This window comes from Silurus meridionalis, chromosome 23, assembly GCF_014805685.1.
Source record: "Silurus meridionalis isolate SWU-2019-XX chromosome 23, ASM1480568v1, whole genome shotgun sequence".
Taxonomy (NCBI): Eukaryota; Metazoa; Chordata; class Actinopteri; order Siluriformes; family Siluridae; genus Silurus; species Silurus meridionalis.
In genome coordinates this window covers 25,116,156-25,141,356 of record NC_060906.1, presented here as the reverse complement: position 1 = coordinate 25,141,356, position 25,201 = coordinate 25,116,156, and the positions used below count along the sequence as shown (strand labels likewise).

At 40.3% G+C, this 25,201-nt stretch overlaps 2 protein-coding genes and 2 non-coding genes across 8 annotated transcripts; 2 read left to right on the top strand and 2 right to left on the bottom strand.

The window, feature by feature from the left end:
- Positions 1-395: 395 nt before the first annotated feature.
- On the top strand, positions 396-21,973 carry gtf2a1 (general transcription factor IIA, 1). Of its 5 annotated transcripts, none has more exons than XR_006923864.1 (11): positions 396-736; positions 2,360-2,461; positions 3,230-3,383; positions 3,738-3,802; positions 3,918-4,002; positions 4,451-4,584; positions 4,689-4,793; positions 4,991-5,260; positions 5,369-5,458; positions 6,332-6,496; positions 21,825-21,973. XR_006923864.1 is itself a non-coding variant. In XM_046835801.1 (11 exons), exons 2-11 carry the CDS (start codon positions 707-709, stop codon positions 6,437-6,439), a joined length of 1,143 nt encoding a protein of 380 aa, XP_046691757.1. In that variant the 5' UTR covers positions 396-604; positions 702-706; the 3' UTR covers positions 6,440-8,101. The 5 variants fall into 5 exon arrangements, 4 of the variants coding, with proteins under 4 accessions (XP_046691757.1, XP_046691759.1, XP_046691756.1 ...); XM_046835801.1 differs by lacking the exon at positions 21,825-21,973 and having other exon boundaries at positions 396-604; positions 702-736; positions 6,332-8,101; XM_046835803.1 differs by lacking the exon at positions 21,825-21,973 and having other exon boundaries at positions 4,994-5,260; positions 6,332-8,101.
- On the bottom strand, positions 11,685-11,757 carry trnar-acg. The gene has a single exon. It is a non-coding gene; the product is annotated as a tRNA-Arg (tRNA).
- trnar-acg lies at positions 12,088-12,160 on the bottom strand. The gene has a single exon. It is a non-coding gene; the product is annotated as a tRNA-Arg (tRNA).
- On the top strand, positions 21,259-24,115 carry nfkbiaa (nuclear factor of kappa light polypeptide gene enhancer in B-cells inhibitor, alpha a). Its single transcript, XM_046835825.1, has 6 exons — positions 21,259-21,576; positions 22,084-22,189; positions 22,480-22,687; positions 22,803-22,891; positions 23,227-23,481; positions 23,595-24,115. The coding sequence occupies exons 1-6, from the start codon at positions 21,335-21,337 to the stop codon at positions 23,625-23,627; spliced, it is 933 nt and encodes a 310-aa protein (XP_046691781.1). The 5' UTR covers positions 21,259-21,334; the 3' UTR covers positions 23,628-24,115.
- Positions 24,116-25,201: the final 1,086 nt, after the last annotated feature.

Sequence of the window (25,201 nt, the reverse complement as noted above, 5' to 3'; positions counted from 1 at the left end):
TTTTATACATTTACTCCAGTAAAAGTTTAAATGGAGCACTTTTACTAGAGTAATATTTTACTATTTATTATATTTTAACATTTGATATTTTTATTTAGTAATATTTTAATGTATCTCTACTTTAACTCAACTATATTGTTTGTGTACATTTCTCCCACTAGTGAATAGTAATAATAATAATAATAATAATAATAATAATAATAATAATAATAATAAAACTGGTGTCCACTATTCATGTGCATACTCTGTGACGTACACGCCTACCAGCTCGACCGTCCAATCAGCGAGCGTCTCGCGAACACGTACCGATAGACAATAGCAGCGCTAGGGGCGGGTCAAGCGGAAGAAGGGGACTCGCGTGGTTTCGGAGTTCTCGCGATATTTGGCGTGAAGCCCGCTTTGCTGCCCGTGCCCTATGGTCTCGCGCATCCTCAGGTCGGTATATAAAGGCGGAACGGCGACGGAGCAGGACGGCTGGAACCGAGCAGCGCCGGGACCGGGCTAAACTACTACTCTTATTATTATTATTATTCTTATAATTATTATTACATTAGTAGATCGTGAAAGAGAGAAACCAAAACAAAAAAAAAAAAAACACAGCTGGGTGCTATATTTATTTATTTTTTTATTTTCTCTCGTCTCCGAACTTTTTTTTTTTAAGCTAGTTCTTAAACTGGTTGTGTTTTTTTTTTTTTTTTTAGTTAAAATGGCGAGCTCGGCCAACTCGAACCCAGTGGTAAGGACCCCGATCTCAGACTCAGATCAGACTCAGATCAGACACGGCGCTGAATTCAAAGACAAAATCAACAAAACAAGCCATAATCCACGGTCAAAGCATTGCCGGGGCTAGTCAGGGGTTTTTCTTTCTCTCTCTCTCTCTCTCTCTCTCTCTCTCTCTCTCTCCTCTTGGTATTCCCATTAATATTAATATATTAAATAAATCCAGCTTGTGTTTCTTCACGAACTCGGCCATGTTAATCGTGTTTCTGGAGAGAAGCAGCTGAGACTCGGATCTCCATGTTAGTCGACGCGTCTTACTGTGGATAAATACACGATTTTATCGCCTTTTACTTTTTTTATTTAATAAGATTTAGGAGGTGAATGTAGTGTTTTTGTTTTTGAGGCGGATATATTTCCGGAAATATGGTCAATATCGCCTCGGCGTACTCTTTAAGCGACCTCCCCTTTAATATATATATATTTATATATATTAATTTAAATTTATTTATAAATATACGTATATATAAATGACATTAGTATGGATTTTTATTCAGTTGAACCGAAGGCTAATTTTCGCTGCGTCATTATGGTGGTTTGTGTGGTGACTGAACCGCCGCCATGTTTGTTCTCTTTAAACGCAGCCAAAATATCAGATTAATAATTTTATTAAAATAATAATAATAATAAATCGTTATCAGAAGTGTGTTCGGGTGTGTGTGTGTGTGTGTGTGTGTGTGTCCCCTTTCCGCAGGCTGCTTTTATACACATCCACGCGCTCTAATATAGACTCGGGGAAGATGGGAAGGAGTTGCGCGCGCCACGTCACGCCTCACGCGCCATATAACAGCCTCCCCCCCTCCCCCACACCCTTTATGCACGCGCTTTAAATAGATTGTTCGCGGGGGCGCGCACCCTGAGCACAGGCTTTAAATAGTGTGTGTCTGTATTCAGGGTCTAAACCTTTTATATATGTTTTTTATATAATTGTGTGTATAAATGTTTTATTAGAGAGAAAAAATGCAATCGGATGCAAGATTATCGAAACGTGGTCGAACAGCATCATGCATCAGGTGTTTACCGGTTTCCTCCACCCGCCGGTATTCATGAATCGCGGTTTTTGACGATAACTGTGACCCTGCAGCGTTGCAGTTTGTGTGTCACCGTAGCACGTCGTGATGTCCGAGCAAGTCGGAAAACGATGGCACGGATGTTGTACGGGTTCGTGTTGGAGAGAAATTTGACACGTGCGAACGTTTCGAATTTTCGCTTCGTGGTCAAGGTGCCGAACAATCGCACGGTTGGCGTTACGAAGACGTTATAGCTGGTGGATCGGCGTCGTGTGTGTGTAATTTGAAGATAATCGAGGTGGAATTGTTGAGCTAGTTTCCTGCTGTAGATGTTGTCAAGTTTGAGCAAAAAAACCCAAAAGCAGCATAAAATGCATTTGTCCTGAATTTGACAGTTTTACGTCTAAAACTCGAGTCTCCTTCTGTAACAATGTCGGGCATATCTGCACACATCAGAGCTGCTGGTAGAGGAACACCTCCTGACCAATCACAATTCAGTGCCGTGGGGATTATTTGTTTCAATTTACATTTTCCGCAGTTTTCAATGATCACGTGTCTCATTTGCGTTTCAGCCTAAACTCTATAAAACTGTGATGGAGGATGTGATCAACGAAGTCCGAGAGCTTTTCCTGGACGAAGGCGTGGACGAACAGGTTCTCATGGAACTCAAAACGGTAATGTTGTGATTTGCAGGCACACGATTTTATCAGATGTCTTTGGACGCAGGAGCATGAAATTTTGCCTTCACTTGAACTAAAAGACCCAAACCTGCTCCAGCATGACGATGCCTCACTTCCATCGACTCTAAAGTGAAAACGGCGTTAACCGAACAACGCTGCTCATTTGCATTTAGCGACGCCCACAAAACTCCATAGAATTTCAAAAGTGCAGGCACTGAGGAGAACAAAACAAAAAAAATAGATTTTCCTCAATGCTTTAATTAGTGCATTTAACTACACGTGTAGTAGATCAGAAGAGCCTCGTTCATACACCATCAGCTTCACACGTCAGGCCCACAACATGCGCACCGGTGGAGGCACCAGAAATACTGCTTACAAGAAATAAAGTCGCAATCGTGAGAAATAAAAAGTCAAACATAAAGAAAAAGTAAAGAGAAATTTTTTATAAATATGTATTTATATATATTTGTTTGTATTTGCATTTTGATGTAATATGGCAATTGGTTTAGTTTTCACAGCTTTAAAATATATACTTTTTAATTTCCAAAATTAAATGTGAATTTTCCTAAAAAAATGACTTGTTCATTTTAAGAGACGTGTCTTATTTTCTCTTGTATATTTAGTGTTGATCTTTTAATAATAAAAAAGTACTTACCCAATCAATTGTTGAAATAATCAGGAGAATAATTGATTATAATAATTGACCTAACTATCCAGAGCGTTTGTTTGTTTGTTTGTTTGTTTGTTTGTTTCCCCTGAAAGCTGTGGGAGAGTAAACTGATGCAGTCGAAGGCCGTGGACGGTTTCCACTCAGAGGAGCAGCAGACTCTTCAGGCCCAACAGACGCAGGTTTCACAGGTCCAACAGCCCCAACAAACACAACCTCAACAGGTTCTCCTTCCTCCACAACAGCAAGGTCTGACCCAAACACCACCAGTCTGATCCCACGTACTGTACATCTACACACCGTACACGCAGTTCATTTCCCTTTCATCCAGACTTTTTACACGTTACCATAGTTCAGATTTCTACTCTGTTTCTTCACTACAAAAAGAAAATATTCATCTTTTATTTCTAAAAACTTTTTAGACTACAAATGCTGTTTATTAATTCTGTATGGACTTATTTAGGAATTGTATTTTCTTATAGTAAAATATAGTTGAAAACATTTCATAAAAAAAACAGATGTCAACAATTTTTGTCAATTTTTATTTCTTTTTTCTTGTAAATATTTCTCGACTTATCTTTTGCTTATTTGTAAATTCTTCAGCCCAACCACAGCAGGTGATCATACAGGACCCCAAACTCCTGCAGCACATGAGCGCTACAGGCATGGTGAGGACACCACACACACCTGGATATAGATAATGATGGATATAAGCAGGTCTGGTTGTAATCTTTATATATAATGTGTGTGTGTGTGTGTGTGTGTGTGTGTGTGTGTGTTCAGAGTGCAGCTGCCACTGCAGCGACTTTGGCTTTGCCCTCCGGAGTCACAGGAGTCGGACCATACCAACAAATCATCACTAATCAAGGTCAGTTGTGATTTTGGTCCAATGGTTTTAGCTAATTCTAGAACAGCGGCTCTAGAAGCACACGATCTGCTGACGATAAACGATAGAAAAACTAAACGTGTATTTGTTCACACAGTGACGTTTTCTGTTAGAAACCTGTTTATAGATGGAGCATCCAGTGTCAAAGCTGGAGTAAGAGCTTTAAAAGATGATTTTGGTTGTATGCAGAAAACCGTTGTTCATGCACGTATTAACTGCAGTCCGACAGTGAGGAGACGTGTTGAAACGTTATTACGCGATTCTTCATGCAAATAGAGAACCAAAATGTTCCTGAGCGAAGCTGAGCAAACCTCCAGGTTTTAGTTTTGGAATTTTAAGAGTGGCAAGCCTTGGAGTGTGTGTGTGTGTGTGTGTGTGCGTGTGTGTGTGTGTGTGTGTGTGTTCACATTTTTTGTGTGTGCGTGTGCAGGTCAGATCCTGCAGGTGTTGAGAGCTGCTAATGGAGCTCAGTACATCATTCAGCCTCAGCAGTCCATCATGGTGCAGCAACAGGTCCTTCCACAGATGCAGGCCAGTGGAGTTCAGGCTCCGGTTATACAGCAGGTAAACACACCCACACACACCTGTGTGATTGGTTAACAATCCTAATTGACTGTAGAAAAGTAATTTGTGCTGTGACTGAGGTACTTGGTTGTGTGTGTGTGTAGGTGTTGACCCCACTCCAGGGTAGTCTTTCTCAGCAGACTGGTGTGATCATTCAACCTCAGCAGATCGTCCTCACACAAAATAAAGTCCAGCAGCAGAACACTCAGGTCTCCTCACTGATCCTTTTATTTTAATAATTAAACGTATAGTTCATCCTGTCCTTCCTTCTGTTCTCCTGCTGTGGATAATCAGTATTTAATCAATATCTGTTGACCAATCAGAATGTGTGTGTGTGTGTGTGTGTGTGTGTGTGTGTGTGTGTGTGTGTGTGTGTGTGTGTGTGTGTGTGTGTGTGTGTGTGTAGCAGGTGATGCAGGCAGCGATAGCTCAAGGACAAACCCAAACACCTACACAACCCCAAACACACACACAAACTCCACAGCAACCACAAACTGCACAACAACAAGCAGCACAGCCTCAGCAGCAACCACAAGCTCCCATGATGCTTCAGGTGGACGGTGCTGGGGACACGTCGTCTGAGGAGGATGAGGATGAAGACGAGGAGGACGAATATGACGAGGATGAAGATGAGGACAAGGAGAAAGACGGAGGAGAGGACGGACAAGTAGAGGAGGTGTGTGTGTGTGTGTGTGTGTGTGTGTGTGTGTGTGTGTGTGTGAGAAATATGAATATTTGTGTATAAATATATTGATCTCATTCTCACGCTCTCGTTTTCTTTCAGGAGCCTCTAAACAGTGGAGATGATGTAAGCGACGAGGAGGATCAGGAGCTGTTCGACACTGAGAACGTCGTCGTGTGTCAGTATGATAAGGTACGTGTGTGTGTGTGTGTGTGTATGTGTGACCGAAAAGTATGTGGACACCTGAATATAAGGTTGCTATATGCTTCTTTTAGATCATGTGTGTCAAACTCAAGGCCCGCGGGCCACATCTGGCCTGATGTACAATTATATCCGGCCCGTGACATGATTTTATATAGATCTGTTATTGTTATTAATGTCCCGGCGATATGAAGCGCTGATAACACAAACTACAGATCCCATAATGCATCGCTTCAGCTGCCTTACTGAACACTAGACTACTTGAGAACATTCCAGCGTCAATCAAGTGGAGCTTCTGTTGATGTATTTAATTCTATTGTACAGTTATTGTGAAACAGCGCCTCACAGTGGTGAAGAGAAAAGCTGACTCTGAGTAGATGTTTACTGACACTGGCGGTAAACACGTGTGTGTGTTATGTATATATGTTCCCATTTTTCCTACATTTCCATTTGCTGTTATGATAAACTCCACTCTTCTGGGAAGATGTTCCTCTAGATGTAGTAAAGTCAGGTACTGATGTAGGTGAGGTGAAGAGGTCTGGGGTGCAGTCAGTGTTTGCTTTAATTCATGTTCAATAAGGGTTGAAGCTCTATAGCAGGAGATCTTCTACCAAATCTGATTAATGGAAAGCATGTCTCCATGGAGCTGGCTCTTGCTGGAACAGGTTTGGGTCTCAGAGTTCAAGTCGGGGAAAGTTTAGTGCGGCCACATCTGGAGATACCCGATACAATTGTGTGTACAAATGTGTGCTAACAGTTTGGGGAAGAAGCACTCATGGGTGGAAATGTCCGAGGTGTCAATATTTTTGTTGAGAAAAATGTATTTTACACTTTCTCTTTTTTCCTCCTTGTTTTTGGCCACAGATCCACAGAAGTAAGAATAAGTGGAAATTCCACCTGAAAGACGGAATCATGAACCTGAACGGACGCGATTACGTTTTTTCCAAAGCCATTGGCGATGCCGAGTGGTGAGAGAACGAGTGATAGACTCCAGAGTGTGTGATGTGAAAGAGAGAGAGAGAGAGAGACGTCTACAGGAGGATTCGAGTGTTTCAGCATCAGGAGGAGAAACGCACGGTGCGGGATGAAGGACGACGTCCACATACTGTACATTAAAACTAAAAAAATAATCTCTAGTGTGTTTTAGTCAACGGATCTACGACGACTGCCATTTTATTTCTTTTATTTCTTAATTTTTTGGCTCCTTCATCTCGGGATGGACGTCTCTTCAACTCGATATGATCAACGCCCAGCTCGAACAAAACTCAAGTAGAGGCTTCCTGAGTGGATATTGTAGTGCCTCGAATTAGCTGTGAAAGTAGGCATCTGCCTGTGTGTGTGTGTGTGTGTGTGTGTGTGTGTGTGTGTGTGTGTGTGATGAATCCTTCAGTAATCATCACCAAGGCTGTTCTCAACCAGGGCAAATGTTATGCCTTCAAATCTGCCCCAAGATGGCTGTCTTTATCCTGTTTTATCCTCTCTCTCTCTCACTCACTCTCTCTCACACACACACACACACACACACACACTCACACACACACACACACACACACATACACCTCCTTTACAACCCCCCAAAATGCCGACATCATCGTGTGTGTCGAAAATCACGGTATTGTTCCTACGCTGCAACGTCTAAGCCCCTCCCCCGACGCTCGTACTTTTAGATTAGCGTGTCTTGTTTGTCGCACATTACGCCAAAAACATTTGTGCTTTAGCAAGTCATGTGACATGTTCGTCTCTCACACACACACACACACACACACACACACACACACACACACTTTTTTTAATATTTTTATGTTCCCCCCCAAACACAGGTTTGTAAAGAAGGAACACTAAATCATACCAGAGAGCGAAAATGTAAGCCCTGTTTTAGACATTACAAAGTGTGTGTGTGTGTGTGTGTGTGTGTGTGTGTGTGTGTGTGTGTGTGTATTTTACAGCTGGTTAAAGGGTTAATACACTGTCAGTGTGATGCCTCCTGCATGCATATTCCCAATAGCTTTAATCTCAATCTCTCCCTCACTGTGTGTGTGTGTGTGTGTGTGTGTGTGTGTGTGTGTGTGTGTGTGTGTGTGTGTGTGAGATCATTTAATTTTTATTCTTATTTGTATTATTTTCGCTGTATTTATTCCCGAAGGCTCAGGCACCATCACACACGCAGGATTGAGGCTGCATCACACTGTGCTCTTAACACCATGTGTTTTAAACTAAATCTTTTTTTTTTTTCTTCCACTTCAGATTTTGTCACATTTCCCCCCCCCCAATGTTTATTCGTCTACGTGCACCTGGGTGTTTATTTTTATTTTTGTTTTCCGCTTTTTTTTTTTTCTTTTTCCATCCTTACCATTTTCTCTCCTTCTGTGGTGACGATTCTGAAATCCAGTACAGTTGTATATTAGATTACGATCATGCTCGGGTGGATGGAATGTTTTCAGACCCCTCCCCCCCCGTCTATAGTTTTGTCTTGTTAATCTCCTGCTTGTTCTTTTATCGTTTGTGCCTTTCGATATGATTTGAGCTATCAGGTATTTTGCGAGGAAATGGTAGCCTTTTTAGAGTCAAAACCCTTCAGAAATATACTGTATGCTTTGTTTTTATGATTGTTAATAAACCATGTGCTGCAACAGAGTCTGAAGTGAAGATGTGTTAATAACCACCAATAATCACTAATCCTTATTACAGATTTTACTATATGTAGAGGAAGGAGGAAAAGAGGAAGAGCAGGGAGGAGGTTTATGTATGTGGTGAGGGAAGACATGCAGGTAGTTGGTGTAAAAGAGGCAGATGTAGAGGACAGGGGGTGTATCCCCTAATGGGAGAAGCTGAATGATGATGTACAGTATGTGGTCTGTTACACCACACCATGAAGTCTCTTACTGCGCAAATCCTGAAATACTTAGCTGTGCCTTTAATGATGTTCTTTACTAGTTGAAGATTTCTTGTTCATCGTAGTGCAGTTCAATAGGATTTAGGTGCGGTGACTGGGCAGGTCATTCCATAACAACACTTCAGACTGCTCTCTAAATAACACCTTTATGGCATTTAGCAGACGCCTTTGTCGAGAGTGACATACAAAAGTGCTCCAAGTCTCTTATCAATGCATAAATCTACAGACAAACTTAAGATAAATCAGTCTACAACTGTGTCTTTTACCAAAAGAAAAATAAAATCCTCTCAACAAAGTAAACCTGGAAAAGTGTTTGTGTCTCAGGTAGTGGAAGGTCTTTACCTGTTGTTTAAGATAGTAGTGACGCCGCTGTGCGCACATCTAGGGATAATTCATTCCACCACCTCGGTGCCAGAACAGAGAAGAGCCTTGAGTATACATACCTCTTACCCGGAGAGAAGGTGGTACCAGTTGAGCAGTGCTGGAGGATCTCATGCAGCATAGTGCAGTGTGAGTAGTGATGAGGTCAGGGGTGCTGGTCCATTTTTTACTTTCAAAGGCAGACATCAGTGTTTTGAATCTGATTCATGCAGCTACCAGAAGCCAGTAGAGGGAATAGTAGTGGGGTGTGGTAGGAGAACTTTGGCAGGTTAAACACAAGTCACGCAGCTGTGTTTTGGATCATTTACAGTGAATAAATAGCTTTCAGAGGTCAACCTGCCAGCAGAGAGTTGCAGTAGTCCAGTCTTGAAATGACGAGAGACTCAGCAAGCACCTGAGTAGACTGTGCACAGAAATGTTCAAATCCTTTTAATGTAATAACCTGACAAGAAAGAGTTGCATGCGAGGAAAAGGACAGTTGATTTTCCATTGTTACCCCAAGGTTGCAAATAGTGGCTGAAGGGGAGAGTGACTTTACCAAGAGAGTATAAAGGGAGAAAAGGAGATCACCAAGTACTGAGCTTTGTGGGACACCAGTGGAGAGTCTGCGTGGGGCATGTTACCCAGTATGAACGACCTTTCAGGTAGGAAGCGAACCATTCTATGCTGCTCCTTGGATACTAAGGCTCCTAAGGGGAGATGAGTCCTGATGTTGACTGTTGAATGCTGCTGAAAGATTGAGCAGCATGTAGTTTCTTAGTGACAGCCAGAAGGGCCATCTTTGTGGAATGTGCCGCTTTGAAGCCCAACTGGTTTGGATCTTGGAGCCTGTTCTGTGAGAGATAGACATACAGTTTGTTAAAATCAAAAATTGACAACAAAGAAGTAGGAGATTCCTGGCTGTGTAGTGTAGACATACTCAGGGAGAAATTAAGGGTCTGGCAGAGTTCATCAATCATCTTATTAGGAGAAGTCTTTTGCAGTCAGGGAGGATGAAGGTGGAGCAGGGGGGTTGAGTAGTGAAGAGATGATGATGTGGAGCTTATGAGGATCTTGTGCAACCTCAAGCTTTCCTCAGTCTAAGCAGAACTTGCATCTTAAGAAAATTTGTTCAGGGTTGTACGGTAAGATGCGAGGCCAACATCGAGTTGTGATTGTTTTTTTTTTCTTTTCCACTTCCTCTCCACTGATCGAAGTTCTCGCCAATTGCATTAAAAATAATTTGGCCGCTAGTGGGCAGGACAAGAAGTCTTCTTGAGAGGTTGGGTGCATTGGAGGTCCATGGCTAAGAAAATAGAGGAGAGGAAAGTGTCAGTGGCAGAGTCCCAGGGTAGAAATTAAAAGGAGTCAGGATCAGGGAGAGATTAAACAGTACAGGAAGCTACAGAGGGGGTAGAGATGGAGTGTGGAATGGGGGCCGTGTTGGTTCTCGATTCGTTTTACTTTCCAGAACATCTCTGCTAAAACAACCCCAAACCATTAAGCTTCCACCTCCTGAGACAGTATGATCACATCTCACCACCATCTTCTCTGTTCCTGTATACAGAGGAGTTCTTGGTCAAGGCAATGACGGCAAGTTGGCCTGCAGGTAAAAGCTATTTCTCAGACTTGGAGTTCTGGATTTAGCACTTTAAGCATCTGCTGGATTGTAGTAGTGTAAAAGGGCTGTGCTGCAGATTTCTATTGTTTTTTATATTGTTAAGGCTTCTTAGATTTCTACAACTTTACAACCCCATTCCAAGAAATTTGGGACATTGTGTAAAAAGTAAATAAAAACTACATTTCAATGATTTTCAAATCTTATAAATCCATATTCTATTCACAATAAAAAAAAACATACTAAATGTTACAACTGAGAATATGTTTACCATTTGAAAGAATAAAAAAACAGGGTTAATTTGAATTGCATCACATCTCAAAAAGGTTGTGACAGGGCCATGTTTACTCATTTATAGCATCACATCTTCTGTCCGTATACATCTGGGAACTGAGGAGACCAGTTGCTGAAGGTTTTGCAGGATGAATGTTGTCCCATATGTGTCTGATTCTAGCTGCTCAACTGTCCTGGAAGTCCTTTGTTGTGATTTTAGACTACAGGCCAGTTCAGCACCTGGACTCTTCTACTACAAAGATTAAATATGCAGTTAGCATTGTCCTGCTCAAATATGCAAGGTCTTACCTGCAAAAAAAAAGATGGGGAAAAAAAAGATTTTCAGCATTGACGGAGCCTTTCCAAAAGTCAAGCTGCCTATTCCACGGGCACTAATGCATTCCCATACCATCAGAAATGCAGCTTTTTTTTTTACTGAGCACTAATAACAAGCCAGATAGTTCTTCTCCTCTTTAGTCTGGAGGGTGTGGTGTCGATGGGTTTCAAAAAGAAATCAGAGTTTGGATTGCTCTGACCACAGAACAGTTTTCCACTTCCACGTGTACTGCCTCAGTACATTTTAAATAAGCCTTTGTCCAGAGAGGATGGTGGAGTTTCTGGATCATGTTCACACATGCCTTCTTCTTTGCATGATAGAGATTTAATCTACATTTGTGGATGACGTGTCAAACTGCGTTCACAGACAATGACTTTAGGAGGTGTTAATGATCCCATTAAAGACTGTTTTAAATGCAGTGTTGCCTGATGGCCCAAAGATCACGGCCAGCCAATATCGATTTTCGTCCTTGTACCTCGTGCACAGAGATTCTTTGAAAATTTTGATGACATATAAGATATTTATAGTTTTCACAATTTGATAGAGATCATTATTCTAAATTTTTTATTGCCCATCTTTACTACTGAGAGACTGATTCTCTAAGATACAGTAGTTATATACATTTATTTTACAACGTTTGCTAAGCCATGGTCAAAATTAACAGACAATGTTATTATTTTTATTATTATTATTATTATTGTTCAAATTCGACTGTACATGAACTAAAAGATTATCTCGAGCCAGCCAGGAGTCGAACCTAGAATCTTCTGATCCGTAGTCAGACGCGTTATCCATTGCGCCACTGGCCCGGATGTAGAGCAGCGGTACGTGGAGTTGTTATATACATTGCACTTCTAATTTCTTTCATTTCTGTAATTATTATAAACAATATTTATTATAGTGATTTTATTTTATTCATAAGATTATTAAGGTAGGAAATTATCTATATTTAATGCACGGGTTTTTGTTCCTGTTGCACAAATGTAATTATGGCAATAATAATTAATGCTAGGAAGAAACATTATATTTGTATATTTATATGAATGCTTTTTGTGTTGCTGGTTTATATGACGTTAAACAGTTTAATGTTACCAATAAAAAAAAACAACACTAAATAAAATTAGGAAAATTAATTATCTCGAGCCAGCCAGGAGTCGAACCTAGAATCTTCTGATCCGTAGTCAGACGCGTTATCCATTGCGCCACTGGCCCAGACTGGATACCATGCGAATAAATGTAAACTTTTAAAGTTCATATAGGTATCCTAAATGTAAAACTGTTAATTAATATGATTATATGAACTTGTATTATTAAATAATAATAATTATTTTTAAATCCAATTATGCCATTATCTACAGACTTTTACACTGTATTGCCTCAAACGATCGCTAGATGGCGCCCCGTCTTGCAATGATCTTGCAAAATGCTGTAGCAGCCATGCCTGTTAAAAGTGCCCTCAATTTTAACTAAATCACCAACAGGGTCACCAACAAAGCAGCTCCACACCTTCACACCTCCTCCTCCATGCCTTACAGTCGATTTCTTCTCTATAACATCCGAAAGATTCGACCATTTCTGTCCATACAAGCTGCCCAGGTGCTTGTTCAGTCTCTTGTCATTTCAAGACTGGACTACTGCAACTCTCTGCTGGCAGGTCTTCCCCTGAACGCTATTCGTCCACTGCAAATGATCCAAAACGCAGCTGCACGACTTGTGTTCAATCAGCCCAAGTTCTCCCACACCACACCACTGCTGCTCCTTCACTGGCTTCCAGTAGCTGCACGTATGAGATTCAAAACACTGATGCTTGCCTACAAGGCCAAACATGGACCAGCACATCTTACCTCAGTGACCTCATCACATCTCACACTGCACCACGCTGTCTGAGATCCTCCAGCACTGCTCGACTGGTACCTCCTTCTCTCAGAATAAGAGGTAAGTACACTTCAAGGCTCTTCTCTGTTCTGGCACCGAGGTGGTGGAATGAACTTCCCCTAGATGTCCGTACAGCAGAGTCCCTGACTATCTTCAAGCGACGACTGAAGACCTACCTCTTCCTGAAATACCTAAATTAGCACTTCCAAGCTTGTAGAATTCAAGAGTTATATTTATATTAAGTTTGTAATCTTGTGTACAGTGTACTAGAGACCCAAAGCACTTTTGTACGTCGCTCTGGATAAGGGCGTCTGCTAAATGCCGCAAATGTAAATGTAAATGTAAATGTAAATGTAAATGTACAGTGCAAACCACACATTCAGGAACTGCCCTTTTATCTTCTGTACAACAAATACAGTGGTTATAACCAAAAATCTCACATTTGGAGTGTCATCTAATTCTAATCCAATCTAATCTAATCTAGTTATCTAATGTACATTCTTTGTGTTTCTTGGCCCAAGAAAGTCTCTTCTGCTTCTTGTTCTTCTGAAGTAATGGTTTCTCTCCTTCCAAAGACCACGAAGGCCTGACTCACGTAGTCTCCTCTGAAAAGTAGATGTTGAAATATGTCTCCCACTTGAACTTCAATTTGTATATCCGTGGTTTCTGAGACTGGTAACACTAATAAACTTGGACTCCCTTTTCCTGGATGGTCTTTATGATAGCATGTTTCTTCATAGCATTTGATGGCTTTGGAGACTGTTTGGTTCGACTGATCTTCATTTATTAAAGTAATGATGGACCTTTACTCTTTCCTTAACTGAGTGTTTCTTACCATATTATGGATTTGTACAGTAGTTGTAGTAGCACTAATAGGACTATTGACTCTGTGTCACAGATGAACTCTTGATAAGACACACTTGTGACCTGAAACCCATTCTATGTGACGACCTCGTAAATCTGATATGAGAATGCCGTAGGTTAAAGCTAAACGGAGCTAATTTGGACAATCAAAAATATAAAACATAGTTTGGGTTGTTTAGCATGTTTGTGTTTACTACAGAATTCCATACGGAGTTTTCAGGATCAATTTACAATTAATGTTGAAAATATTAAAGAGGAATGTGCTTATTTTTTAACACCGCATTCCACATGGAGTCCCCATTTCCATTATAATAACCTCTACAATTCTGGGAAGATGTTCCACTAGCTTTTGTGGAGATTTGTGCAGATCGGGAGGTGAGGATGCCTGGGGGTGCAGGCAGCATTTACATTCATCCCAAAGGTAATTAACAGAGTTGTGATGAGAGCTGTACAGCAAGTCACTCAGGATCTTCCAGTCCAGCTCTTGTAAATCATGGAGCTGGCATTGAGAATTCTCCTGCTGTAAAATCAGATAGACAGATCTTTTCAGAGGTTGAGAAACACCTCATGACATGGCACATGGTTTGTGATTCATAACCTGAAGAATGGGTATATCGGGATTTCCTCTATGGGTTGCGTAATATTTACTTTTTGAGGATTTTAGAAATGTAAAACTTCCTATTAAAGCTGTTGATTTTTTTTTATCTTATTATCTTATCTTTGTTTAATTATTTTCTTCTTTTCAGTTTTCTTTAAATTGTGTTTATTTATTCCCCTGATCTATTTCACATAAACCTTCTTTCTTTCTTTCTTTTTCTTTCTTTCTTTCTTTCTTTCTTTCTTTCTTTCTTTCTTTCTTTCTTTCTTTCTTTCTTTCTGTGTCTTTTTTGTTTTTCTGCTTTTTAATACAATGCATTTAAAATACAACTTATTTTGTTGTTGTTCTGTTGTAAAACAATTTATATATTATTTTAATCTCCTAATTCATTCATAAAATACGGTTTGCTTAAATGTCACAAATGTCTGAAATTAGTTCAAAGTGTAAAGTGAGTCATACTGCTTGTTAGCCTGCAGACCTACATTCACATCCCACTATCTGATCTTTACAGACTGGTCATGCAGAAGGCAGCAATTCCTCCTAAACCTCACTCTATCACTCACATCTCACATACCCCATAACTGAACTGAATAATAATGAAAAATAACCCTCACGATCGCTCAGCCTGTTCTGGGGTATGCACCTGCACACTTTTCACAGTTTCACCACATTATGATAAATTTAGCAACAAACCCAAGCCATTTGAAACCAGAAAACAACCAGAAGCCCACATACACATTGCCCACACAGCCATGAGTTAAGGTCATGAGTTATGACCTACAACTCAGTGCATCTGGAAAGTTTTTTCCTTGTTTGTTTTATGTTCTGTTAAAAATAGTGTGCTATAATACCTCAAAACGGTTTCGGCTGATGGTATTCTAAGATTGCAACCTAGAAAACCAGTTGATTTATGTAATGGTAAAGTTTTTAAAGCACTTGAGCACATCGATCTGGATAAGGGTGTAAACGCCTGTAAATGTTATTAGGGTTCCATCATTGTTGAAGATCAACTGTTTCCTGATTCCACAAAAGTGTAAAACTGTTCACAGAAATTGCAGTCGTAAGACACTGTAGCAGACTTTTTATATTAATTACAGCCCAAATCCATCTTCAGCGTTCCTGAGGTTAACCTCCTGAACAGTAACCTCATGGATCTTCAGGCTGTTCATATGGAGAACATCTTCAGCTGCAATGAGTGGCCTCCAACTGAAAAGAGCTCCATCCAGCTATCTCTGTTTACATATATAGAACATTTACTAACATTAGTTACATATCCAAAGTTCTGAGGTTTGTTTTAATGGTTTTTAAAATTAGGATTTAACATTTTTCAACTTTGAGAAATTCAATGTTGAATTAAACTTTACACAACACCAATGTGATGACTTACATAACAGGTTTTTTTCTTTCCATATGTTAATCTGACATTAGTAATGCGCTACTTAAATCACATAAAGGAACACTATTAATACTGCATTAACAGATGTGGGTACTTTTGGTTGTAGGGAAGTGTAAAAGGTGACAAAAGGTTGTGTTTTCAGAACAATATTCTTTGCCCTTTTATTTTACTATCAATGTAAAAGTCAGGTCAGTGATTACGTTAATAATGTGATAACATTGTGAGACAAATCTGTGTTACTGCCTGCATTTAAGAAGAATATATTTACAATGTGGGTTTTTTTATTTATTTATTTTAATGAAGAAGTGCTCATTTAAAAAACCTCTGGAAGTGGAAGTTCTTTAGACGTCATTCGAAAAACTGCTAGAAACTCAGCGGTTAGGACATCAAATGGAAGTTCATTTCACAAACCACAAGTTAGTGCCAGAATATGCTTCTAGGAACTTTGTAAATGTGGACATTTTTCTTGTCTTTTTTTGTGCCCTTATAGTTTATGTTATAGGTGCTTGAAGGATCCAAAGAGTAAAAATGTCATTGTGTGGTGTAAAAAAGCTGCTTCCTGTAGATATGACCATAAACTATTAAATCTTTTCACTCCATTTGTCAGGTTTTAATTTGTATTCATTTGTATATTACAGTATATGTATGAATGTAAGGAGCTTATCCATGAGGTTACTGTGGAGGTTAAACTCAACAACCATGAGGACAAATTAGGTTTGTAATTAATATAAACAGTCTGCTGTTTAAAAAAATATATATATATATTCATAATCTATTTAATTCTGTTTGAAACGATGCCCATTGCCTATAAAAAAATAACATCGGATTGAATTGGAGTTTTGGTTAACAGAAAATGTTTTCTAACATGTTTTACAAACATTTAGTTCAATAAATCAAGTGCTTTTCTGAGAAATTTGTAATTAATATAAAATAATGTTCTAACACAGTTCAATGTCAGCTGTGAATGGTTCTGAATGTTCTAATGATGTTCTTCAATAGAAGGAAGTGACCTCTGGTCAGCAGAATGTTCCAGTTCTAGGACATGTTGGGGATATTGGAGTTGTTTGAGTAATGGATGTTCTGAAGACTCTTGCAAGTAAAGTTTTATGATTATAATGTTTCTTTTTTTTAACACAAAGCAAACAATTTGTACGGCATGATTTTAGAAGGCCAATGTTCTACGACATGGTTCTTTCATAATGTGATGGTATGAGAAATGTCCTACTAACGTTATTGTAGAAACACTTTATGAACCTTACACTTTATGAGCATTCCTCAAAAAGGTTCAAGCTCAGATGGCATCCCGGTGTCGTGGTTCTCTGAGTCATGCAGAGTGTACCTACAGACATTTAAAGAATTTGTGTGTATTAGTGCCCTAGGAACAAACGGCTTAGACACACACACACACACACACACACACAAGGGTGTGTTCCCTTGTTTTACCACGGTGTGTCATAGTATCGCTAATTGAACTGAATATGTTGTGTCTTAGAGACTGTTGCTAGGAAGATCCTAAAGCATGTAAACAGACACTGAGTGCTTTCCAGTTCTAATGTCACTCAGGTACTCACGCAAACCCACGCCGTCTCACTGAGTAGACGGAGTTTCCCCTCTGAATTTTTTCATGTTTGTGTGTTTAGTGAAACTGGACGCCCCTCAATCAAACCCTCTGCTCTCTTTGTTTCAAAAACACAGCCACCGTATAGGTTTTCTCTCTGCGATCAGTCTGCAGCTGACGTCTCATTCTGTCTGTGAAGTCTGTCGATGTGAGTTGCTTTGTACGCCTCTGAGAAATGTGAAATGAGTAAATGCTAGACACAAGTATAACCCTGAGATAGATACGAACCCCTGGGTACCCTCATCATAAGATAAAGAAAGAGCAGTATTTTTTCTATATATTACAAACAGGAAATAACTCTTTATCAGTTAAACCTGTAGGGGGAACCTCAAAGTCTCTTGCAGAACCTTGCAGCACAGTGGTTTCCTGTCAGAGATTCTAATGAAAAAATCTTTTCAGAAGCTATGTACATTTAATAAATACATTTTTCTGAAAACATTTTAAACCCTCACCCATTACTCTGAGCCCTGAACCTTAAACTTTACATTTTTTTTGAGCCCTCATCCAGAGAGACTTTCAGTTATCTTATTTATACACAACTGAGCAGTTAAGAGTAAGAAGCTACCACTACCATAACCCTGACTCTGATCCTAACCATGAGCCTATGACCTCATATTAAACCCCGACCCTAACCTTTAGCCCTACACATAACCCCCAACCCTGGCCCTAACTATGACCCTAACCCTACATAAAACCCTAAACCTGGCCTTAAATATGACCCTAACCCCTAACCCTGGCCCTTACTATGACCCTAAACCCTATCCCTAAACAAAACCCTAACCCTGGCCCTATGACCCTAACCCCCTCCTTTGAAAGAACGCCTAAGGTTTCCAAATAAAGCTTTACAGAAGAGTTCTTTGTTGTTCGGGGCTCAGACACACTCTCCCAGTTTAAGTGCAGATTAAAGACGTATGTTTTTAGCGAGTTCTACACATAACACACATCACATCATAACCTTGTGCTCCAGAACATCTGATCACATCACATTATCAACTTGTGCTGTTAATATCATGAACAGCAGCTACACTAATTCCTCTCCACTGCTTCTCTTTCTCTCCCCATCCTGAGGTTGCTCCAGCTCCAGTCACATCCCACCTCATGAAGATTATGATGCCCACAAACATCCTGAACCATCTAGAGACGTACCAGTGCCAACTGTATTCCACCTCATGTAGAGTTTGGACATTGGACCTCTTTGAGTGTTTAAAGGCTCTGGCATGGAGAATCTGGTGATGGATCTGTGATGATCTCAAATGTTGACTAAAAAGACTGTATAAGACTGTAGAAAGATCATCAGTTATAATCACACACTCCAGTGCTCATGTTAGTTCTCACTCTCCAGTGTTCTGTAGTGTTTAAAGACTATAATCACACTCTTGATGTCACCCAAATGAGGAGGAGGTTCTGCTTTTATGTCTGGTTCCTCTCAAGGTTTCTTCCTCATTCATCTAAGGGTGTTTTTTCTTCACCACAGTCTCCATGGTGATCATCAGGGATAAACACACACTATTCACCTTCACTGTTACATTCTGTAAAGCTGCTTTGAGGCAATGTCTGTTGTGAAAAGCGCAATAGAAATAAACTTGACTTGAATTGAATTATTACTTTTTTAGCACTTCTCTGCAAAGTAAAGTTCATGTGTATAAGTTGCAGTGTGTAAAGAGCTTCAGTGGTTGAGGCTCCTCAGGGGGAATCCTTAAAGTTTCAATGCAGAACCCTACAGCAGTGTACATAGTATACTTCCATATCAGTAGGGGTTCCAAACTGGAACTGGAATGTTTTAGAGAAATGAAAGGTGAACAAGCATGCACAGTTCGTGTGTGTGTGTGTGTGTGTGTGTGTGTGTGTGTGTGTGTGTGTGTGTGTGTGTGTGTGTGTGTGTGTGTGAAACTGTTTCTATCTGAGACACCTATCACTTTCATGTGCTTTGTACATGAACTTTTTTTTCTCTCCTCTATGTGTATGTGTCAGTGTGTGTGTGTGTGGGTTGTGTATGTGTGTGTGTGAACAGTAAAAATGGCAGACAGAAGTAAGTCCCAGACCACAGGGAATGTGTGAATGGAAAATTGTAAAAGATTCAGTCAACCTCATGAAGAGGTTCAGCACTGGTGTTTTCTGAAGGGAGAGTCCCAGCAAAGTCACAAAACACTCCCATCAACCCCAGACTGAGGGGCCTTCCGTTTCTACTCGATGCTCTTCACTCACACCCCACACTTCAGTATACACCAGCGCTACTGCTTCATTCTTTGAAAAAAAAAGTTTTATTCATTTTTTGTATCATGAAGACAACCTAGAAGATGAGCTTCAGCAGATCCTATCACATATACTTCACTTTATTTTATTACACCTTCAGTGTACAGTTTACTGTATTCCCATTGGCTCCTGACTCTTTTCTACAACCATACCTTAAATCTAGAACATTAAAGGTTCTTCACATTGATGTTCAAACACTTTTGGAAGCTCACAGTAACTTAACGATTAAACAAAAACATCCATAGAGAAACTCGTTTCTATGTATCATCATATTATTCTTATATTGTCACACAATAAGATCAAATCTGGAACCTTCTAAAACCTTCTTGCAAAACCCGTCTATAGAGTTCTTCAGAGTGCTCCTCGCAAAACCTGTTATTCAGAGTTTCAAACTACAACCTTTATAGTAAGACAAGAAACATTAATTATATCTAAAAATATATAAAAGAATTCCAGCAGGTTATCGTCACACACGGGCTTCCCAGTAGACCTGCATTACAAAACTGCAAAACCTGAAGTGTTCCAGAGAAGCTTTGAGGAACCTGAGAACCGAGAACTCTTGAGGAACTGCTAAACAGGAAAACGTCTGCATTGGCTAAAGTTGCAAAAGTTGTTTCTGGTTGTGAATCTTTTCGAAAGAGTTCTTAAACATTCTGTCAGAAACCAGACATGGGAAAGATTCTAATTTCTGAATGGAAGCTAAGAACATTTATTAATGTTAAGGAAATCTAGAACCTCCTCAGAACCTATTGCATTCCCTCTGATGGAACTCTGAAAGGTTCTAACCAAACCTCTGGGACCACATTTTTTATTGCAAGGTTGTTTCTTTTTTCCTTTTCATTATTATAGAAGCAGGTTCTATTGGAAAAAAAGCCGCTCTGGAAGTTCTTTTGATTGTTCCTCTAAAGAAATCCCATAAAGTTTCTGCATCAAACTTTTTTCCCTGTTTGTTCTTTTTTAAAGGAAGTTCGGAGAACTGCATAAAGACTCCACTGAAGGACCTAAAAGGGCACAGGATGGGGAAAATTAAATGCCTTAATCTAGAACTATTCACGGTTCTTTCCAATGTTCCCCTGCAGGAAATCCTTAACATTTGTAGATAAAACATTGTAACTGAATGTTTCAGGGTTGGAGAAGCTTCCATGGGCAAATGTCTTATAAATATGTAATGTTATTATTATTATAATAATTATTACTATTGTTATTATTAATCCTACACCATTAGAGAAAAAAGGCCCAATCTAGAACTTATATAAGGGTTCTTCAAGGCTCTTGCGTTGCTCCTTCAGGGGAATTTCTTCATGACACAAAATAAACTGAAGTATGTATGCAACTCTAAATCTTTCCACATTTCTATAAAGACTTATTTAGTGTAAATGTGTGTGCTGATGTGGATCTGAGAATGAGATCTTGGATTTAAAGGTTAAACTGCGAGTTGTTGGACTGATGCGCTTCAGTCATTCATACGCAAAACTCTTCTTTTATTCATTCATTTAATCACAAGCTCTTGCAGATTTTTCTTTTTTTCCCCTTCTTTGTTACAGTGGAACCATGCGCCGTGTAATAGAAAAAGCACAAGATTTCATTCTTACTCTCCTCAGTCACAGGGAGGGAAATTCTGTGAATAAAAACCCGCCCAGATTTCCCCGAGCTAATCAGGACTCAGTGGAAATCCCCATGAGCTGAAGAGTATAAACCTCCAGCCTCCTCCACTCCTCCTCATTAGCACACACACACACACACACTCTCTCGCGCACAGACTCTCAGAGACGCACAGCAGATATGGATATCCACACCCGGAATAACAGACTGGACTATTTGGAAGATATGGACCCGAAAAACCCCAAACACACCACCGACGATCGTCTGGACAGTGGAGTGGACTCTCTAAAAGAGGACGAGTATCAGCAGCTTGTGCAGGAAATAGAAGACCTGAACGTGACCACACGGGTCACCCTGCACCACCAGAACCAGGACCACCTGCACCATGCCTGGAAACACGAAGTTACCGAGGACGGAGACACGTAAGTGCTTTAGGTTTTTTATTTTTTATTCGTATTTGTTGTTGTTGGATTAAAATAAACAAACAAACCGAACACACAGACAGTGCGGTATAAATGCGCACAATTGCGCGCGTTACGCATGAGGTTTTTGCGCAATTCTATAGAATGTGTGTGTGTCGCGGTGTGTCAGGGGTTTGTGTGCATTAATGTATAAAGTTGTATAAAGTAGAGGAAGTGAAGTGGTTTAGATGAACACAGGGGGCGCTGAGAGAGAGAGAGAGAGAGAGAGAGAGAGAGAGAGAGAGGTGGAAAGTCCCTGGCTCTCAGCCAAAACCTCGATAATGCGTCAGATGTGTCAAAGCTTCACTGGGTGGAAATAACCTTCACACACACACACACACACACACACAGAAAGAAAAACTCCAGAGTTGCGAAACGCCCGAGTTTGAAGCCACTTCCTCTGCTGGTAATTCTGAAGCCCCTAAAATGCTCAATTCTAAAACAGCAACCCACATTTTTTCCATCCAGGTACCTGCACCTCGCCATCATACACGAGGCCCAGCAGGAAGCTCTGCACATCATCAAACAGTCCTTCAACGACCCCTACCTCGACAGACACAACCACCAGAGACAGGTAACTACCCCCTTTTTTAAATTATATTTGAATATATTTTTCCTTTTTTAATTGTAAGTTTGAACATTTTTGCTACATTATTTTATCTAGTTGTCGGCCTTTTTTACATAAAAAAATCAGTTGATTTTTTAGTAGATTTATTTACTAAATTAATTTCAATGTATTCTATTTTACATTTTTTAAACTGAAATGTGTCCAAAAAAGAAATAACTAAAACGGTTAATATATAAATGATCAATAATCATTGATAAATTATAATCAAAATAAATAATCGTGATGTGTTTTTCCAGACTGCGCTCCACCTGGCCGTGATCATGGACCAGCCTCACATTGTGGAGAAGCTTCTGAAGGCCGGCTGTGACCCGCGGTTGGTGGATCAGAGCGGGAACACGGCGCTGCACATCGCCTGCAGGAGAGGATCTCTGTCCTGTTTCTCCGTCCTCACGCAAATCAGCACGTCTCACCTGCGCAGCATCCTGTCTACACACAACTACAGCGGTGAGTGTCTTCAACAACACGCCGTAACACACCGTCTCCTCATCAGCTCACCTTCACCTCTGTGTCTGTAGGTGGGCTTCTCATTTTAATCCTATTCTTCTTTCTGATTTTTCAGGACACACGTGTCTGCACATAGCATCCATCTGTGGCTTCCTGTCTTTGGTTGAGAGAATTGTGCAACTCGGCGCAGATATAAATGCCAAGGTTTGTATTTTGGAGTTTATCACACACACACACACACACACACACACTCTAGTTGACGTCTTATGTTCTCACGAAGACCCCAGACAGGAAATAACTGTATTGAGAAATAATTTGACCCAAAGATAGACTACGTAAGGAGCAGAAATCACATGTGGATTAGAATTAAAACCAGGCAAACCTGAGAGATCTCCTGGAGAAATAATCAGTCCCACCAAACAGATTTTTTGAATCATCAGTAGAAACGTGTGTGTGTTTGGAACGTAGGTACTGAAAGTAAAACTGTTTGGCGTTTCTCAGTAAAGGGAACTCACAGGGTTTCTGTTTTTTCCTTTTAGGAACAGTGTAGCGGTCGCACGTGCCTCCACCTGGCTGTAGATCTCCAGAACCTGGACCTGGTGCAGCTGCTGATCGCTATGGGCGCCGACGTGAACAGCGTGACGTACGGAGGCCACGTACCTTACCACCTCACCTTCGGCCGCCAGAACGTGGAAATCCGGCAGCAGCTGTTCAACAGGACGGCGTACGAGCTGCGGCAGTTCCCCGACTCCGAGAGCGAGAGCGAGGACGAGCTCATGTCCGACGACGACTGTGTAAGTTTTCACGCTTTTTACGCGACGTGTCAAAACCACGTACGTACGTGAACGGATTGTAATCGATAAATTAAAGTGATTAGTGATTAATTTCCTTTGTTTTTTCCTCACAGATATACGACGACATCCAGTTTATCGGGAAGTGAAGTGAACTGAAAGACTTTTTCAAAAAAACCAAAACAAACCAAAAAAAAGGGGAGACATTTTTCCCATGAAGCAACACAGAAGGCAGCTGGTCCTCGTAATAACGCCTGCAGATCACGGAGAATCCGTCCGACCCCACCTGACGTGAGGCGACGCGACGCGACGTGACGTGACGGCTCGGATTTCTCTGCGCACAAATAAGAGACGGACGAAGGAAAGCACACGAGGCTGAAACAAGGTGCTCAGAGAAAGCAAAGGACTATGGGATATTTCTCCTCCTCCTCAAAAATCCCAGAAGTGACTCTACCTGAGACGCAGCATGTATCTTATTGTAAAAAAAAAAAACAAAACCAAAAGAAAGAAGCAGAAAAAAGTTCTATTTTTTTATACTTGTAAATATTAATTATGACACTATTGTAAATCATGATGTATGTTATTATTCTGCATATGACTAAAGTTGTTTTATTAAAAGAAGAACATTCCGTTTGAATATTTCGTCTGCTTGTTCGTTATTAACTTCTGTTTTCTTGGGGGGAAAAAAATTTATTACGTAAAAACAAAAAATCACGGACTGCGTTCGGAAGAAAAGCCTGAGTGAAAAAATTCCTGACTCTGTACAGTCAACAGTATCGTTTCCGTAACGGACTCGGTGACTCAGTGACTCTTTTAAAGATGCCATTACTCAGTAAACGATGTATGTATGGTAAAGCGTGAGGACGTACGTGAGTCACGTTCAACAGAAGTTCCCCTTATGGTTTACCTCTGTAAAAAACAGAAAAACCAGAAATTTCCTTTTGCCCCTCAGAACAGTGTGAACATAATCGAATCATCTGGGACAGTACAGAAGATCCCTCATTACATTACTGACAAAATATTTTGGAAATTCCCAAATATTCCAAATAGTTTAATGTGGAAAAAAAATCCTTGATTTCATATAACACTGAGTAAAAGTATTTGCACACCCATATGTGGATTTACTTCCCCCTCAAACTGTATCTGGTGTCTTTGGAGGTGTTTTTTTTTAGGATCTTTTGGAATAAGTGGCATTACATCTTCCCTTCTACACCTTTGGTGTGAATTAAAACACCTCCTGACCTCAGCCTATCCAGTCGACGTTGCTAACAACCAAAAGAGTGGAATTTATTATAACAGCAAATCTGGACTACATATACAATGATGTACAAAAACCCCCCCAAAAGCACAACTGGGTAAATCTCTGGTCTATAGAGTGTTTTTCCATACAGTGTGGAAACTGGTTGTAAGCTTTAGGGAAACTCCACTACTTGGTTCTCCTGTGAGTTTAAATCCTGAGGGGAAAATCTGCAGTGAAATAAGCATCGAATCATCACATCATCACCCGGTCACATGCTGAGGGTGAATTCCAGCCTGAGTTCATCAGATTCTAGTCCAACATGATCATGAGACAAGCACACAAACTCTACACTACTGTTTATTCATACATCTGTTTACAAAACCAGTCCAATCTCTCATTAAATCCCATCCCAAAGGAGCACTTTCATTATAGAGGAACCAGAACATTCAGGGTTTGTGTTAAAGCTGCATTCAAGAAGCAACC

Coding starts and splice junctions, on each gene's coding strand:
- gtf2a1 (XM_046835801.1), top strand. CDS start 707: ATGGCGAGCTCGGCCAACTCGAACCCAGTG. Junction 4,003..4,450: donor ACAAATCATCACTAATCAAG/GTCAGTTGTGAT, acceptor GTGCGTGTGCAG/GTCAGATCCTGCAGGTGTTG. Junction 5,459..6,331: donor TCGTGTGTCAGTATGATAAG/GTACGTGTGTGT, acceptor TTTTGGCCACAG/ATCCACAGAAGTAAGAATAA.
- nfkbiaa (XM_046835825.1), top strand. CDS start 21,335: ATGGATATCCACACCCGGAATAACAGACTGGACTATTTGGAAGATATG. Junction 21,577..22,083: donor GTTACCGAGGACGGAGACAC/GTAAGTGCTTTA, acceptor TTTTCCATCCAG/GTACCTGCACCTCGCCATCA. Junction 22,190..22,479: donor GACACAACCACCAGAGACAG/GTAACTACCCCC, acceptor GTGTTTTTCCAG/ACTGCGCTCCACCTGGCCGT.